Source organism: Condylura cristata, unplaced genomic scaffold (assembly GCF_000260355.1).
Source record: "Condylura cristata isolate star-nosed mole 26May11 unplaced genomic scaffold, ConCri1.0 scaffold00052, whole genome shotgun sequence".
NCBI lineage: Eukaryota > Metazoa > Chordata > Mammalia > Eulipotyphla > Talpidae > Condylura > Condylura cristata.
In genome coordinates this window covers 140716-158445 of record NW_004567153.1, presented here as the reverse complement: position 1 = coordinate 158445, position 17730 = coordinate 140716, and the positions used below count along the sequence as shown (strand labels likewise).

At 48.0% G+C, this 17730-nt stretch overlaps 1 protein-coding gene across 1 annotated transcript in view; it reads right to left on the bottom strand.

Annotated features, from left to right (window-relative positions):
- Positions 1 to 440: 440 nt before the first annotated feature.
- The window catches only part of MYLK4 (myosin light chain kinase family, member 4), a 65577-nt gene continuing 48287 nt past the window's right edge, over positions 441 to 17730 (bottom strand). Inside the window, exons 6-13 of the mRNA XM_012734283.1 lie at positions 13226 to 13319; positions 13036 to 13145; positions 11912 to 12053; positions 9134 to 9204; positions 8281 to 8409; positions 7587 to 7739; positions 4601 to 4679; positions 441 to 511 (exon numbers count right to left, since the gene is read on the bottom strand). Of these exons, the coding sequence (XP_012589737.1) occupies positions 467 to 511; positions 4601 to 4679; positions 7587 to 7739; positions 8281 to 8409; positions 9134 to 9204; positions 11912 to 12053; positions 13036 to 13145; positions 13226 to 13319 (823 nt within the window). The 3' untranslated portion in view covers positions 441 to 466. The remainder of the gene's footprint in view (positions 512 to 4600; positions 4680 to 7586; positions 7740 to 8280; positions 8410 to 9133; positions 9205 to 11911; positions 12054 to 13035; positions 13146 to 13225; positions 13320 to 17730) is intronic.

Genomic DNA, 17730 nt, shown 5'->3' with positions numbered 1-17730 from the left:
TCATTTGTCAATATTTCGGTCACTGATGCGCCACAGAGGCGAGGGTGGTCCAAGAAGCTGCGTCCCATATCCTGTGCTCGCTTGCTGATGGAACGGTGTATTTTTCAGAAGACACTACCTGTGTGGTGCGATGCGCAGTCGCAGTTTTTGAGTGCCTACTCCATGTCAACCCCTGAGCTCAAGATTTTGCTGGGATTATCTCACTGGGAGTCACTCAGCCAGCTTGGGAGTCAGGTCTGCCCCAGCCCACCAGTCAGGACAACAAGGGTTCTGTGCTAGAAAACAGCAGAACCAGTCTGCCTTGAGGACGCTTGCCTCGCCTTTAGCCAGATCCTCTGCTTCCCACATAACGGAACCCATCTCCTGCTCATTCTGGCTCTTGCTTGTTCCTCCCACTTAGGACTTGAGAAACACCCCCGCAAGAAAGGACCCCAGACCAACCTTTCAGACGGGCGCCGTCCACAGACTATTTGGCCAGAGGGTCCTGCACATCTGAGCAGCAGTTCCTCTTCTAGGAAAACCAGAGGACATTGGGAGATGGATTAGAACATCTGGCATTAGTCCGACTTTTAGTGCGTGAACACTTGCAAAGTAAGTACTTACTTCTGAGCAGAAAATGCTCGTCCGGAGACGTTCCCAAAGCTGAAACTGCTGACAGCCCCAGAGGACATATTGACCTGCCTAAGGAGTCTAACTCACGGTACCCCCTAACGCTCCTGTGGCCCCCAACCTTTCTCTGAGTCAGGGGCAAAGAGTTCAGCCTCTAACAGCAACTGTCACACCCCCGTGTTTTGCCAAAACTCACTCCCACCAACATTCCGCCCACAAGAGCTAAGACCGAAATTGGGGCAAAGATGAGTTAGACACAGAAGCGGCTGCTCCTAAACTTAGGGGACAAGCGTGGGACTGACGTGCCGCCGAGAGCCTCTAGACAGAGACCGCTCCTCCAGTTTGGGGGCGCAGAGAGTGGCTTGACATTCAGGCTAATTTGAAAGTTAACTTAAAGTCAAAGCGCTTAGAACAGGCCTTGTAGACAATCGCCAACTTCCGGACTGTCTGGACAGAGTACTGCAGAAAAGTCTGGAAGCCCAAGATGCGGATGGTTAAGAGCAGAGCTGGACCTCGTGAGGGTTTGCTTAGAGTGGACAGTGGGGATCGCCTGCAGCTTTTTGCTTTTTATGGAGGAGGAGAAATAGGACCAGAGCTGTAACGAATCAAGTCATGACTTGATCACTTGGAGAAGAGGGTACATGGAGGTTAAACATCAGCTCGTCAGTTACTTGCTAGTTCCGTAAATTGGAAGAAGGGCCTGAGCTAGGGAAGTCCCACTGGGAGCAGCAAGGAGAGGTGGAGGCATGTTAGTTCTAGGAGAAAAGAAACCATGCCACATCTGTTCAGTGTTCCTTCCTCTGGCCCCAAAGCCTTAGCTAAGTCCACAGTACACACTTGCTGAGTTCCAACAGTGAGGGCCCTTTCTCGTAAATGGTGGGTTGTGTCTGGGGCTGGGATATAGGAAGAGGTACTGTACATAGACTAGTGGAAAGGCGGAATGTGCAAAGCCGGGGAATCAAACCAGTATATACACTGTGTATAAATATACACTATGCTGGTTGCATTCAATACACCAGTTTCAGTGTATAAGGTGTACTGTAAATAGACAACATACTGGTTCCATATAATATACCAGTTTCAGTATATATAGTATACTCTAAATAGACAACATACTGGTTCCATACAGTATACCAGTTTCAGTATATAAGGTATACTGTAAATAGACAACATACTGGTTACATATGTAAATATACAATATACTGGTTATAAACAATATGCCAGATTCAGTATAATGCAGAGGACAGAGAACATCAGAACCTTAACTTCTAAGGCAAAAAGATCCTTCTTAAATGTAGTGCTTGGTTTTAGGCCTGCTCAGTGGATAAGAAATTCTAAGTGTTTTTTAAAGCCTGACATGATTGAAAGAGGTAAATGAAAGTTTATAAAAGACTCAAAAAGTAGAATTTAGATTTGAACAGGAAAATTTAGTTTGGGGTGAGTTAAAGCCTCGACTTAATTCTGATTCTATAATTATCTGAGCCATGATTATCCATCCAATGAGGCTTCTGGAAAAATCTTAGTCTCAATATTTTATTGAGAAATAAAATATACTAAGTTTGAATACTGACTTTCTGTAACAGCAGAAATGTGCAGGACATGAACGGTTCTGGAAACTTCACCATGAACGGTACATGAATGTTTCCAGAAACTTTGTCGTGAACGGTACCCATGGAAAGTTCCAGAAATTTTACCCAGCAGCCCATCACTTACTAGAACAGCAAAGGAAGAAAGCCCGCCCAGATCCTGAGCCTGCAGTGGGTGTAGACTTGTCACTTGGTCCCGGTGGGGCCCTGGGCAAGTATACACCCCCCACCCTTAGCATCCTCATCTGCATAATAAGAGCAATGCCAGAACTGGTCTGAGCAGTAAGGGAATGTATTTTTTTTTTGTAAAGCAGTGCACCATGTAATTATGACTTTCGTGAGCACTAACTAGATTCACACAATGGAATGTGTTGTTCTCTTTTTTAAACCCCCACCGTTCTTGAAATATCTATTCACCTTAGGAACCAGCAGTCGGATAAAATAACAAAAAAGGTAACTTGTATTATTGTTATGTGGTTTTAAAACTATTTTTAAACATGTTTGAAGCTGCAAAGTGTCATTAATTATCTGCTGTGGTTTCTATAGTGTCCTTACATGCCAATTAGGTGTCGGAGGTATCTGGACACCAATAAGCTTGGGTAAAAATACTTTGGTGGAAAATTGGCCCAAAATAGGTTGGTAACCCTAATAAGCAGTTTATGTAGTCTGGGTGAGTACACACTGGGTAATAAGACTATTTTTACTTGACATCAGTACCAATTATCAAGGAAAGGTATATTCAAGCACAAATAAAACTTAGTATCTATGCTGAATTTAGAAGTCAAGTTGATTCAATAAAAACCGGATGAGAAAAAATGAGTACCTGAAGCCTAGCCATTCCAAGGTTTGTTGGTCAGTGACACGGCTCTGTCCCCAAGCCCTGGGGTGTGGTGAGGAAGGGGAGCAAGGGTACAGGAAATGAAAGGGTGACTTGCACTCCGTATCCAGCACATCCACAGCGACGGTGCTCAAGTTAGGCCTCTCCCCAGCTGGCCTTTCCGTGTGTGCCTAAGTGTTTAGTGAAGTTACTTCAGTGCTGCATCTGTGTGACTTGCATAAGACACCGTGACTTGGACGGAGATGCTCTGGAGGTGGGGGCGGTGGTAGTTACTCGTGTGAGAAGTGTCGCAGGGCTGGATAACTAGAGGGATGGAGAGAATCGGCCAGAATTCAGGAGCATACAGGGAAAGTCATGTGCAGCAGTTGCAGGTAAGTTAGATTCTAGGAGATGGAGGAGAGGAAGAGACAAAGGTGGTTCACTGTGGATGGTTTGGGCTGTTGGTGGGTGCTGTTCTGGGAGGATGGTTGAGGGTGAGGGGAGAAGAGAGGAGAAGATTTCAGTCGAGGTCTGAGAAGATCCAATGTGTGATGTGTATATAGATCTGAAGCTTAGGGAAGAAATCCGTGCTAAAGGGACAGATGAAAGGGTTGGAACGTGAAGGGTAATTAGCTGAAGACAGTACATGGGATTTTATTGTAAGAAGAAATTGCAGAGTGTAGACTCAGTTATACTCAACACATTTAGTGTGTGAACCAAGCTGAATATTAAAGATCTTTGGTGACTAAAACAGGATAGCAAAGAAATTAGAATTCTGAATTATGTTTTAAGGCCACATATTTATGCTGAATAAATATACATCAGGCTAAATTCCCCAAAACTTGATATGTGTATGTACACTGGGAGGTCTGTGAGCACGCACTCACACGTGTGCACACGGGACGGTGATGTAATTCATTTTAGAATGAACATAATGATTTGACAATAAACACAATAAATAGCTGTGTCAAAAGTAATACTCTATAAACAATATATTGAGAGTTAGCATAAGTTTAATGGAAGTACCATTGGTTTACATCACTGTTTGTATTCTGGTGATATAGGATTTCCAAAGCACCCCTACTTCTCCACCATAGTCCATGCCCCTTCTCCCTGCCCTGCTCTTACACCGTCCCCTCACCCTCAGAATGCCTCAGATCTATCAGCTTTCAAAGCTTGGCTTTAGAGTCTATCTTTGTCTGACCCATTGCTTGGTCTCTCTAAAGCCCACCCCTAAGTGACACCATCTGGTGCTTATCTTCTACTTCCTGGCTCATTTAAATAGCATAGTCCTTTCTAGCTCCATTGATGGTGCTGCAACTGGCATGAGTTTATCATTTTTGATCGCTGAGTAATGTTCCACTGTGTATCTAACCACACTTCTTCTCATCCATTCATCTGTTTAAGGAAACTTAAGTTGTCTCTGTATCTTGGCTATTACAAAGAAGGCAGACATTTATTTTTAAAAACAAGCTGCTCAGCAAACACTGTAAGCAGTTTAACACCACACAATTAGGTGTAAGAATCTGATTCTGAAAAGACTGAGGCCGTCCAGCAATGAAGAGGATAAACATCAAATTTTGATTACCTGTGTTTTGAGCCTGGAGTGGAGCTTGTGGTCTGACAACCAAGGGTGCTTGAGAGCTTCGCTTGCACTTATTCTCCAACTAGCAGGAAAGTCAGAAAGTTATTAGTAAGGACACAACAATGAGGCTGCATCCAACCTCAACTCTGACGGCTGCCTCTGGTGTACCAGATGATTGAATGTCAAGTCCACAGACCATTTTCCTCTTCTTGAATTGTGTTACCAGTGATTATAGATGAATGACCACACTGGTGAGCCAAGAAAAATTGTTAATAGCTGGTCATTTACTTTCAAATATAAGTAATTACTCTTAATATAATTTCCAAGCTTCATAAATTCAATGTCTATCAGTCAGTTAAATAATAAATGTAAATTTATAATTATAAGAACACAATATTACAATATTTTTATAGTGGTGAAAGCAACTTAGGTAGTAAGACTTTAGAAAAATACGTATTCCTAACTTTTGAATTCAATTTTGAAGAGTTAAATAGATCAGGAAATAGGTGGAGACTTAATATAACTATTGAGAGAAAATAAACTAGATACCTTTTCTAAAGAAACTGTCTCCTTTTTATCCTACAGAGCGCTATGCCATATTTTTAAATGAAACAAAGAAAGGTTATATTATGCCCCAACCTATGACTTGTAAACTTATCTTGTGTGCTAAGATTTATCACGTCAACCCAAGTGACCTTACAAAATAAAAACTTTAAGTTAGTGACACTGCATCAGGGAGCTTTAAATTGTGGGAATACCCTGATAAATCTGTTTCACCTAATACTTACTAGTCAGACTTGAAGGGGAGTCAAGCCTTTACCTTAGTGATAGAAAACACAACTGATTAAAAACATCACCATTAGTAGGACCCTAAATGGGCTGGTATAATTAAATAAAAACCAAAAAAAAATCTTGACTTCCACCAGCCTCAGTTGGGAGTGTTATTTTTTCCTTGGCTACTGAATATCATGACTTTTCAGTATTAGACCTCCCTAGAAGCATCCCAGTAGCTGACAGAGCTAAAAAATTATTCCTACATGCCAATGTCAACCTTTTCAGATCAAAAGTTAACAACATCGTACTACTAATTAAATTTTTAGTACAATTTCAAGTTTATTTTTGGACTCTAGAAATTTATTCTGTGGTAGTGGTATTTGACTCTGGTCTTTGTTCTTGAAAGTGCCAACTTAAATACCTCCTGCCCAGTGGGTACGGTAGTCCCTGAACTGAGGGAATGGGTGGGCACTCACTGGCCCTGAATCTACCCTGAGCTATTATATCACCACTTCCCTGCGCTCAGCCTCCATTTTCTTATCTGAAAAACGCTACTTGATAATATCCTACCCCACAGGGCTTGCAGACAGACTCAATCAGTTAATACTTAAACATACATCTGTTAAAAAAAAAAAAAGTTCTCACTAAGCATGGATTTCTCATTCATCGAAGATTTTGATAGAGTGCATACTTTCTTCTTCTGTTATGGGGATTGTCTGAATGTTCAGCCTATGTCCAGCCACACTGGACATCTAGTTGCTAAGCCTGTGCAGAGCAAGCCCATTGGGTTTAAGGGGTCTGCAAATCCCAGTCACATCAAGGGAGTAAACAGGGTACAAGGGGCAGAGTCCCTGCGGGAAAGCCAGCCACAGAAGGGTCCACTACTGGTGGCTTTCTCTACCGGTGGCTGCCTGACCTACAGTCACGTGCAATAATAATGTCCTCAGCTACTGTTAAAAGTAATAATAACAGCAGCACCAGCTGCTGAGCCTTTCCAGTAAAGCTAAAAGCAATGTCAGCTCTCCTAATGTCTCTTCTCTCCTAAGAGCTCCAGCCTAGCCTTAGTCCTGGTTTACCCTATAGGCCCAAGCCTATCACTCCATCTCTGTGTTATCCACATTTTATTATGGTTTAAAAAAAATAGTCATGTCTTCCCTGAGATGCTGTGTTACCTAAAGGCAGGGTCTAGTCTTTCTGTATCTGTTCTCTATAGCCCAGAAACATCTCCTCGGGGTTCACAGATAACCAGCTAAGTGCTAGAGGGAAAGACCTCCCGTAAGCCAGCTTGCTGCCCGTGTCCTTTTCCTCCTCCTCACCCACAACTGCACCCCCCATCTGCTGATCTGTGGCTATGTTTACTAATAACTCAAACACGCTAAAGATAATAAAACAACAAAGCAAGGATCACTGGGCCTTTCGGCCCTGGAATACACCATTATTAGAAGGTTTAGGTATAAGACCATCTCAAGCAATGCATTTGGCTGACTAATCACAATGTCTCCCCCGCCACCCCACCCTAGCTCATAATTCCAAGCCTTAAACCCCTATATTTCAAAATCATTTCATCCACTGAATTGTCAGTCTGTAAGGTTTTAGGATGACAGAAAGGAGAAGGCCGTGTGACATATAGCAGTAAAGAGTGTGGGCCTAGCGGGAAGGACAACTTGAGTTTGATAATCAGTTCTACCACATCGCAGCTGGATGATCCCAGGCAAATGGCTTAGTTTATCCGTGAACTAGTAACGCTGAATTCCACCTTGTGGAGCTGGGCAGGGGCTTAAGAGATCATGCCTTCATCACACGTGACACACCTGGTCCTTTGGGTTCTCGTATGAAGTGATGATTAAGTGTGCGGCTACACAAAGCCAGGTATGCTTGTAGGTGCAAAAAGAATCATGGAAATTTATCCCAAACTCTTCCTTTGAGAGTGGTTCCACTGTGACCTAGCAGGAGCCCCCAGTTGCTGGAGACTTACTGCAAAAGGCAGAAGGAAGGAAGCTTTTACAGCCTCATTCAAGCCTCATGAGCAAAGCAGCCCTAGATCTCAGTACGTTGGGTCAAGAGTAGCCAGCTCATTTTATCTGAAGCTCTGCCTGGGCATGGTAGCCATCACAGGGACGTCAGTAGTTATTTGGCCTGCATTCCAATAACCCGGGGCAGTGGGACGTGTCCTGATCACCCCTACCACTTTCAGAGCATGAATGACTTGGGTTACCTCTTCTCCTTAATCAGAAGCTTGGAGATGAACTCCCTGCCCTCGTCTGAGAGGTCCCGAAATTCCTCCTCCTCCAAGTCCCACCTGCAGGCGAGGATGTTGTTCAGGGTCTCAACATCAGTGTCACCCAGGAAAGGAGACAGACCGCTTAACCTACAGCACACGGGATCCAGAGTGAGTACTTTGCCATACATGAGCGTCTCTTTTGATTCTGTCATTTAAAACTGAAATAAGCAAGTAACCTGATCACATAGCATGATTTTGTGATATGTTTTTGCAATCATGAAAATGCTCACCTCTCCCACCCCAACTCCTCATAAAACAATGGCAGCAATGAAGGCAGCAGTTACACTCCAATCCTTGCCAAGTGCAGTCATGTACTCAGATGACAGGCGCCATGAGTGTCACCTTGAGGGGGAAGGCTAGCGGGTGTCTTTAGCAGATCAGAACACAAAGGTTTTTCACATTATTTTTAGGGCACTTGGTGGTGTCCTGAGAGTTGATTCGTGAAGAAGGCATGTGTTTGCTTTCTCAGGTGATGGGCTGGAAGGAGTGCCTAGAAATGTAACTGGAGATGACTCGGTGTTCTTTATTTTTAACAGACTTAAATCGGGGGTTTTATTCAAAACAGCAAAAACTCATTTGGTGCGCTTGGTACTTGGGAACAAATGTCAGAAGCTAGAGATCTGCTTACAGCATGTAGGTGATGACCCCCACACTCCACATGTCCGTAGGGAAGGAAACAAAATCGTAGTTCACAACTTCAGGGGCAAGAAATTCTGGGGTGCCAAAGTTCACCTTCAGCTTCTCTCTGGGTTTATATCTGAAATTTAGGAGCCAAAGGCGAGAGCAGCAATTAAAAAGCATGGAAATTGAGCAGGTACAGCCTATCAGACAAGATAACTTCACCATACAGCAAATTTAAAAATCCATAGACTTTAAGAGATAGTGACAAACACTTATATAGCAGTTCCAGGTGCTTCTTCAGGCTAATTAGAACACTTGACTTATAGAATAAGAAAAGAAAAACTGGCACAGTGCTCGACATTCAGATGGCTTGAATGAGACTGACTGTCTGGCTTAATGAATGAGTGAACGAAATGCAATAATTTACAACATCCATTTTATAATTACTGTTCCTAAACAGATGCTTGCACAAGTTCTGTGTTCACATAAGTGTTTTAAAACCCTTCATGATTGTGTTTACATTATTCCTTTTTAGAAAAATAAGTTTACCCTTTGTGGGTAGAATCCCCATAAAAGACTCAGATAAACTTCGCACAGTCTAAACTATGGCTCTGAATTTAGCAACCCCGCTATTACATTTTCAATTTCTTGGTTTTTTTTTTTTTTTTCATGTGTGCACTGTAGAAACTTCTAAACATTCTAATCCCAAAGTCAGCAAGGTAAGGCTGGACATAATTCTTACCAACTGAATGCTAAATGAGAGTATGGAACCAAGGGGTATATCAGATTTATCTTTGCAAAGAAAAGCCCACCATCATGCTCCCGAACTTCATTCACACACCAGTTGCAAGTAGACATACCTCCTGGCCAATCCAAAATCAATAATTTTTATTTGCTTAGCATCCCGATTCACACACAGGATATTCTCAGGCTGCCAGGAGAAAGAGACACATTAGCAATGAAAACAACCATCATTCACTCAAATTGTCCTTGAGCCACAACTAAAAATACAGTGATGCTCAGGAAAAACATATCAGGCCTTTCACTCTAGGACTGGCTTGTCTGCGGGGGTATTTTCTCCTTTAATTATGTGGTGGAGGAGGTTGTGGGTGCCCGCCAAGCCAGCGTTACCCTGCCTGCCTGTCTCCTGCCTCTGCAGTTTATATATGAGTTCAGGCAGAGGCCTGCTGGAGGAGAGAGGGAAAGGAGGCTGTTTTCCTCCTCTTCCAAATGAACTGGTGGAAGTCGGCTTACACTTGACATCTGCCCCCCTAAAATTATTAAGTACGAATTTCCCCCTCTTGCAGGAGTATGTTCCAAGGATTTATGAGTTCCAAGAGAAATGGCCTGATTCCCTGAAACAGCCTCACTGACGATGCAATATAACGTGGCTACTACTGACCCCCAGATTGTCCTTCTGCCCTCCCCTCGGGGACAGTCGCACACACAGGGAGGTTCCCCCAGTTCATTCTTCATTCCCGGCCATCCCCAAGTTTTGCTGAGTTCAGTCTCAGCGCCTGAACTGCTTGACGAAGTGTTCCACTGGAGTTGGACGTCACCCAGGCCATCTGACAGCCGTAGCGGGAAGGGGGAGAGAGGCAGACAGTGGCCTTGTGACCCGGTTTTATAGAATGTCTTACAAGGGCGCCTCCACTTACTCGGACAGAAACACTGGGACCTGGGAACAATAAGAGATTTTACTTGAATTCAAGGCTGCCCATAAACAAAAAGAAAGAAAGCGTCCAAAAATCACCTGGGACTCTCAAACTCTACTCCCAGCTCTGCCCTAAATGCGGGGGACGTTAGCTCAGTCACCATTTCTCATCTTTAGGTGGGATTCTGAGGGTCCCTCTCTACCTGTCTGGGAGGAGAGGAAGTTCAGATGAGACCAGAACTCAGAAACACTTATGAAATGACATAGTGTCTCCCAATCAATATTTAAAGTCCGTTTGGTTGCATATAATGACTCTGGAAGCCCTTTTCTGAAGTATTTCTAAAACAGATGTCTATAACTAAAAGCTATTTATAGAGAAGAGGGTGATAGAGAAAAACATTTGGTTTCATACTTAAATAACTGATCGATCATGTAGAAAGCTGCCCGATTGTCAGAGGACTCGGAAACAAAAATTTACTTGCAGAAAGTAAAAAAAAAAAAAACACAGTTTGGAGGGCCCTTCCATGGTAAATTTTTCTTAAAATTGTGCAATTAAAGCATATTCTTTGAATAAGAAGTGCAAGCCAGAAAATAGAAAGGAGGCCATTTTGAAGTCTCACATCAGCTCCTCTAAAAGTGACAAGCTGCCTAATGTGTTGACCCTTTCTGTCCCGAAGAGCTTTCCGAAAGGGATGACTGGTCGATCCAGCTGCTGCTGTATCGCGATCTCTCCATAACACTCATAACTAAAGTGGCCATCGCAAGTCCTCCATCAATGTCAAGAAGAAACAGGTGGTGCTATTTGACTGACAACCAGCCAGTTTCAGTTGTCCATCGAGCCCCTCTAGGGACATCTGCAGAGAATCCACATTCCGTGAAAACACTCCATGAAAACAGGCGTCATCAAACGTGGCTCATAACCAAGGGCCTCGCTAACACTGTCTGACCTCTGACGTGCCACTCCATATGCCCCCACTTAAGCTGCCCAGTGAGAGGGACAGGCAATGTGCATCCATCCAGGCAGTCGGAGAAGCCACGTTATTGGAGGAGAGGCCTGTGGAAACCTACTTAAGGAAGTTCAATTTATTTCGCTGTGCAATCCCTGGTGACTTGCCATCTGTGGTGTATGATGTCAGATCTGTGTGTTATCACGCTGGTGATTTACACAAACAGGAAAGTGAGAAAGTGGTTGAGCCGCACAAGACGATACATTTTAGCAGGCTGAGCTCCAGTATTAGAGCTGGTTGACTACAGGACGAGTACAGTCCAATTCTGGAGTCTCAGAATGGAAGAGAGATGAAATTCTAAGGGCCATTAAGCAAGAGAGCGTCAGGCGAATTTGGCTCTCCCCTGCTCACAGAGCCTTCTGCCATGTCCTAGGTGGTAACTTCTCTGCCTCTGAGCACTTGGCACCACCATCCTGGTGGTGTTCTGCACCTCTCTGCCATGCCTTTCTCCTCAGTGTGTAGTATACCCATAGAAGAACAAATCCCTAAAGTCTAGCGCTTTCTGCAAGATTTTAGTTGAAGAGTACGTTGCGGATTCATGGAGAGCTGGAAAGTTTGGCTACTGTGAAGGAATCGGGTGGCCTAAAATCTGTGCATTTCCTTATCCTGTTAATGCAGGGGACACAGAAAAAGATACCATGGTGGTGGCAGCGACGGTGGTGGTGACGGTGGTGGTGATGGTGATGATAGTGATGGTGATGAGAGTGATGGTAGTTTGAATTCTAAACTTTTAGGGAGACCACCTCCCATGGGAATTCTTTGACACAGACAAGTTACTCTCTGATTCACAGTCTCTAAAGATGCAACTATCAGGGGAAGTTAGGACTGGCAAGATGATTTTTATTCAATCCTGAACTTGTAACTAGGGACAGTATAAATTTCCTGAGTTGATAGATCGTATCCATCAGGACCCACTGAGCCACATAAGGGGAGGACTGGGAAGGGCTTACGTGTCACATGATACAAACACACTCTACCTTCAAGTCCAGATGGAGGATGTACATCAGATGCATGTGTCTTATGCCCTCACAAATCTGCTTAATGAACAGAATAGTATCTAACTCGGTCAGATTGTAGTTGTCATCAATGATGCGGTCGAACAGCTCCCCTCCGTCCACACTGCAGAGGGAAGAGGGGTGAAGTCCTGAGTCACAACTCCATAGGAACACGCGTTTGCCATCCAGCTAGGTACTGAGGCCCCTCTGACCCTTCTGAAGCTGGGTGCCCCCTGTGTTTCTCTGCCTTCTTTGCTGAGTCAGCCAGCTGAGACCCCTATTTTAGCCACAGCAGAATCATGTGTCCACATACAAATGCAAGGTGTCAAAGTCACTTTCTGAAAGTGCCCCCCCTAGAGGAGGAGAAAGTCACATCCGCCATCTTCTGACATACAGGAAGATCAAGAGAATGCAGGGAGGGGAATTGCGAACGCCAAGTGAAGGTTAGGTGGGTTGGGGGGGGTCCCCTCATGCTAGTCACAGTGATAAAGTTCTTCTATGTGCTAGACATTTTACTACCTTAAATTCCTTATTGCACAATGATAAGCAAAACCCAATGCAGAATGGAAAAATAATGAACTGATTCACAACACCAAGCCATTCTAACTCATTCTAACCAAACACTTAGTTAATTGGAAGTTGCTTAGCCCTAATTATTTGATTTAACGTGAGCTGTGTATTAGCAACCAGGCTGAAAGTGAAAAGTAGTTGAAAAATCACTTTCCCAAGTAGAAATAAGTTTATAATTACTTTCCTTCAGAAATTCACATCTCTGTTGAATTTCTGACAGTGTAATTTCCATAGAGAACCAGATCTACCTTGCCATTCTAATTCTTATACCTTACATTCTAGCCCTCCCAGCTTTCTGTTCTAGTCTGTAACTTGCCATTCTAGTTCTTATCAATATCACCACACACAGAGGTGCCTGCTCCCAGGTAATTCCCTTGCTGAAGACGATGTGACGGCCCAATGGACCCAGTGCGGAATCTGTTGAACTTGTACGGACCTCCCACTTCCAAGACAGGAACTGGGTCTTGGGGGCGTAGGGGCTCTGGACCTGTGAGCCTGCTTGGCAGAGAAGGGAGGGGAAGCGGAGGGACACTTACTACTCCATCACCAGGACAACGGCGTTCTTAGACTCGAAGGCATCATAGAGCTGGATGAGGTTCACATGGTCCAGCTGATTCATGATGTTGATCTCATTCTTCACTTCATCCTAAGATGTAAAGATGTGTTAATGTAGGGAGGGAATGCCGGGGTGCCAGGAGCACCCCACCTCCCCCCTGCACCTGTTACCTTTTCCTTCTTGTTTCTGGTCTTGATGATCTTGGCCGCCAGCTTCAGCCCAGTTGCTTTCTCTTCACATTTATGAACCCGGCCAAAGCGCCCCCTGCCGACAAAGAGGAGGCAGTGCCGCTGAGGCGCTAGCCCTCCCCCAACCAGGGCTGGGCTTCAGCCACTGCCTCCGCGTGCCAGGCCCAGGGCACTCCTGCTTTTGAGCTTGAATCAGCAAACCTATTAGGGCATTTGCACCGAATCTCTAGCACCACGTTGGTCAACGTGTGGTATGTGGGTCACAGCACCCGCTTCCCCTGGGGGGACTACATGTTTCCTACATTTAGGGAAGCAGGAATCCAGGGAGAGCGCCAGAATCTGCGTTTTCACAACATCCTTTGGGTGACTCATATGTATCCTGAAATTTGAGCCCGTCTGTTATAGAAAAAAATAGACGCTTTCTGAAACTACATAAGCTAGGCGTTGTAGACAGGTGAGGCCTGTGGGTGGGTGAGGCCCATCAAATCAATTTGGGCGACTCATATAAATAAATAAGAAATAGCAGTATTGCGTAGGGAGGCCCATCATCAAAATCCCAAATCACAGAGTCACCAAGGAGACGTCTGACAGGTTTGCACAGATACTTCACTGTTCTTGCTGGGCATGTCTTCCAGGGGTGGGCAGTTTCCAGGTTTCACTCTCTGGCTTTGATTCCTGATTTAGTCGAACAGATAGAAGACAGAGGCCACGGTAACACATAGGAGCAAAGAAGGGCCCCTCGTGGTGCTAGGAGCTGAGCCCCTCTGCACCCCTGGAGGCCCTCAGAGTTGAGGCCCATGGTGTCCACCTGTCGCCTCGCAGGGCGGCAGAGCTGGGAGTGATGCAGGCAGAGGAAAGACAACTTGAAGTCCAAGCAGAGAGAGAGGAGTTTGCGCCTCCAGAGACCTCTATTTCCAGTCCCGCCTCACATATTGTGGGGATCAGATTTAGGGAAGGTGGGCAAGTATGTGGAGGAATGTGCATGGCGGGGATGTGGGTTGGGGTACATAATAGTCTGGTACCGCTAGAGGGGAGTGAGTGGGGGCTGGTGCCTGGGGGCTCCACTGTTGCTGTCAGTCAGAACATCCTACTTCCGCTCCCTGCTGACACTCAGCATCCTGCCACGGTGGTCTGGCTCGTGAAGCCATTCCGGCCATGACGTCTGCCTGCTTTCAGCAGATACCTTCATACCAAGACTTCTGTCCTGCTGAGAGGCCCCTGCCTGACTCCACATTTTAGCTTGACCAGCTGGAACTTTGGTGCCAAGACAACATGCCAAGAACAAGGGGAGCTGGGGATTCGCATTCACCAACAGGCATAGAATGGTGCCGCCACAGCACACTCAGCTTATCGGAAGGGGGAAGGGCACCCCAGGACCCCCCCAAGCCTGCCCATTCTAAATGTGTTTGCCATCTGCTGCATCAAGACAGAACAAACTCTTGGGCATCAGACCTTCAGTGGGAAACAACTGATACAATTAGTGATCAGCAAAAAGAAGAGAAAGAGGAAGAATACAGCTTCCCAATCAGGCACCCCAAGTGACCCATCCCCTCATGGGTAAACGCCCAGCCAGGCGGGGTTGGCCCACCGCAGGGTCCCTGGGGCCCCAACGCCTGCCCACGTCTAAGGCCCCTCCTGGTGGGCACCCATATGGCAGGGGCCATGGAGACTAGGCAAGTTTGGAAGGAAAATGTAAGTCAAGACAAAGGCTGCCACCGTCAGCTCCCCGCGGGTCTCTCCCCATGTTTCTGTCTCTCCAAGTGTCTCCTCCCAAGCCCCCGAGTCCCTGTTATGAGTCCAAGGCCGAAAAACGCGCACAGCTGCTTCTCCACACGTCTCTGAGTGCCACGCACCGGCTCCAGGACTCCTCGGCCCTCTCCCCTCCTTCTCCCTGACTTCTCAAGCTTTTCCTCCCTGCTCAGCTCCACCCTCCCTTGGATGGGGCAGGGACCCCGGAACCTCCCCTTTTCCTGGGGTGGCCCAGCCACAAGCGGGTTGGAGAATGACATCACCGTCCAGAGAGCCAGTGGCAACACCACCTCCAGCCACTGCGCCCGACCACGTCGCCACTGAAGCACACGAGCCCAGCCAGGCCCCTGCAGGAGAGCACGGACCAAGAAAATACTTTTCCCTGTTAACTAGCGATGGCTCCCAGAACGGCCACTGGGGCCGCTGAGCAGGCTCAGGGCGCCCCGGCTGTCTCCCCAGCATGGTTTATTCTGCAAGGACCTGAGTTGCGAGCTGCTCCCCGAGGATTCCCACCGCTGCACCCCCTGAGCACCCCACACTAACTAATCCTGGAGGCAGGGACACTCTGCCCGGGAGGTAGCATGGGAGCTAGAATCTTGACAAATTCAGGGGCCTGGGGCCCTCCCTGGTGGCACAGTGGGTTAGGGCGCAGCACTGCAAGCAAGCCTCAGCCGCTTCGGTCCCAGTTCAATCCCCGGGCCCGGAGGTGACCCCAGGGCGCGGCGGACCCCTCCTGACCCCCCGCGGCTCCCCTCAGCGGTGGGCTTCGTCCGTCTGCCTGTGCTGCTCCCCGCTCTGGCTCTGGTGAAGCCTCTCGCCGCCCTGCACCTCTGGGCTATCCCCCAGTCCTATATGAACAGATAAATATTTAGAAATAAATAAATCAACATGGAGGTCTCCCAACTTCTTACAAAAAGGAAATCCAGGGGTCTGCCACCAGGGGCAAAGTTTGGGAATCCAGTGACTTCAGCATCTTGTGCTGTCTCTGCCAAAAGGGAAAGACAAGTCGCCTCATTTTGAATTTCTACAACTGCAGAGACGATCCCTGAGCACATTAGGCCACAATCCACCTTCAGTTGTGCTCCCCAACTTATTCCCCTGGATTTTCAGTAGCGCCCAGGACTGGAGGTGGCCAGCAGCTGCCCCCGACGACCCAGTTCTGCCCAGAGAGGCGGGAAGGGAGTTTTTCGGGAGCCACTGACTAGCTGTGACCAGAGCAGCACAGACCCTGGGCCTGCTGGAAAGACCCTTCTGCAGAGTACAAGCCCCCACTGGAGAGTCCGCGCTGCTGCCTGCCCCAGCTCTGGAAGTGCTGCGTGAGCTGCTGGGCCTGGAGTTCTGCAAACGCCTGTGACAGCTGCAGAGGCCCCCTGTCTCACACAGCCCTTCCCCACATGGGGGTGCCTGGCCGTCCTTACTCGTGGGGTCATTGTCTGGCACCAGAGTCTGGCAGGTCAGCGAGGCAGCCGGTCGTGCAGGAGCCGAGGTCCCGGTGTGAGGCAACACGGGGGGCCAGTCCCTGCTGAAGAGGGCAGGCAGACAGTGGTAGGCTCTGACTGCAGGAACAGGGGCGCAGGCGATGCCCTGGGCTCCGCCCTGCCTCACGTCCCCAGGGACGCATCCCCCTGGCCCGCCTTCCGCCTGAGTAATAAACCCGAGCCCACCTTTGGAGGGGCTGCGCATCGCTTCCGGTGTACCCCGGAATGAGAAGTTGGGCTTCTCATTGCCCAGCCCACTCAGGCTCGTTCCCTCGCCTCGCACAGCTCCCAGGGCTGCAGGCTGAGAGCAGTACCACGCTCTCAGGAGTCCTGAGTCAGCCCCCGAGGGGGCCAAGTGCCAGAGGGTCCACGCAGCGCAGGCCAAAGAAATGCGGGTGGGAAGAGAGGCGAGGGCCGTGCAGTCAGCTGTGCTCCGTGGCAGCGCCGTAGCCGCGAGCTTTCTCCGAGGCGCGATCGTTGCCAATCGAGGGCCAATTGAGGGCCGTGCGGTTGCCACTCGCCAGGGGCGGGAGCAGCAGGCGCCGTGGATTCTGCGGACGCCAGGAACGTGCTGCGCTCCTCTGGCATCTGGCGTGGGCACGCTGGTGGCGGTGAGCTCCCTGACCTGGCTTCAGATTGGGGGCGTGATGGAGGTAAAAGAGAAGACCCAGCCCGCAGTGAGCTTGGGCTCTGATGGACTGTGCGTCTGCCACCCCTTCTGCTCGAAGATCTGTTCGTGTTCATGTGTGCATGCAAAGACGAGGCACAGGGCAAGGTGTGGAGCAGGGAGGGCTCCCCAGAGACAGCGCGGGGAGCAGAACAGGGGACGGGCTGAAGCTCACTGCTGGGGGGGCGGCGGGGAGGCAGCAGGGGTCAGCCGCGCCGTGTGGGCCACGCCCTGGCCGGGATCGAGCTCCTGCTGCAGCGGCTGCGGCGGCTCACAGTGCTGCGCTTTAGCCCGCTGCGCCCCCAGGGCCTCTCAGCTCTATTCTTGAGCAAGACAGTTGTTGACTGAAGGAGACAATGACAAGCCTGCAACACCTGCAGCCAGACCCCCGCGCTGCCCTTTCCTACATTCCTGCCTTGGCGTAAGCTTCAGCCCCTCCCGGTGACTCCCTCTGGTGACTCCACATTTGCAGACGTCGCCACTTGGGTCAAAAGTGGGAGCTCAGTCGCCACCACCCCACCCACCGCTCTGCGTCACGGCAGCTTTCAGAAATGGCGCAGCTCCTGCAGCTCTGGGGCCAGGCTTCTCGGGGC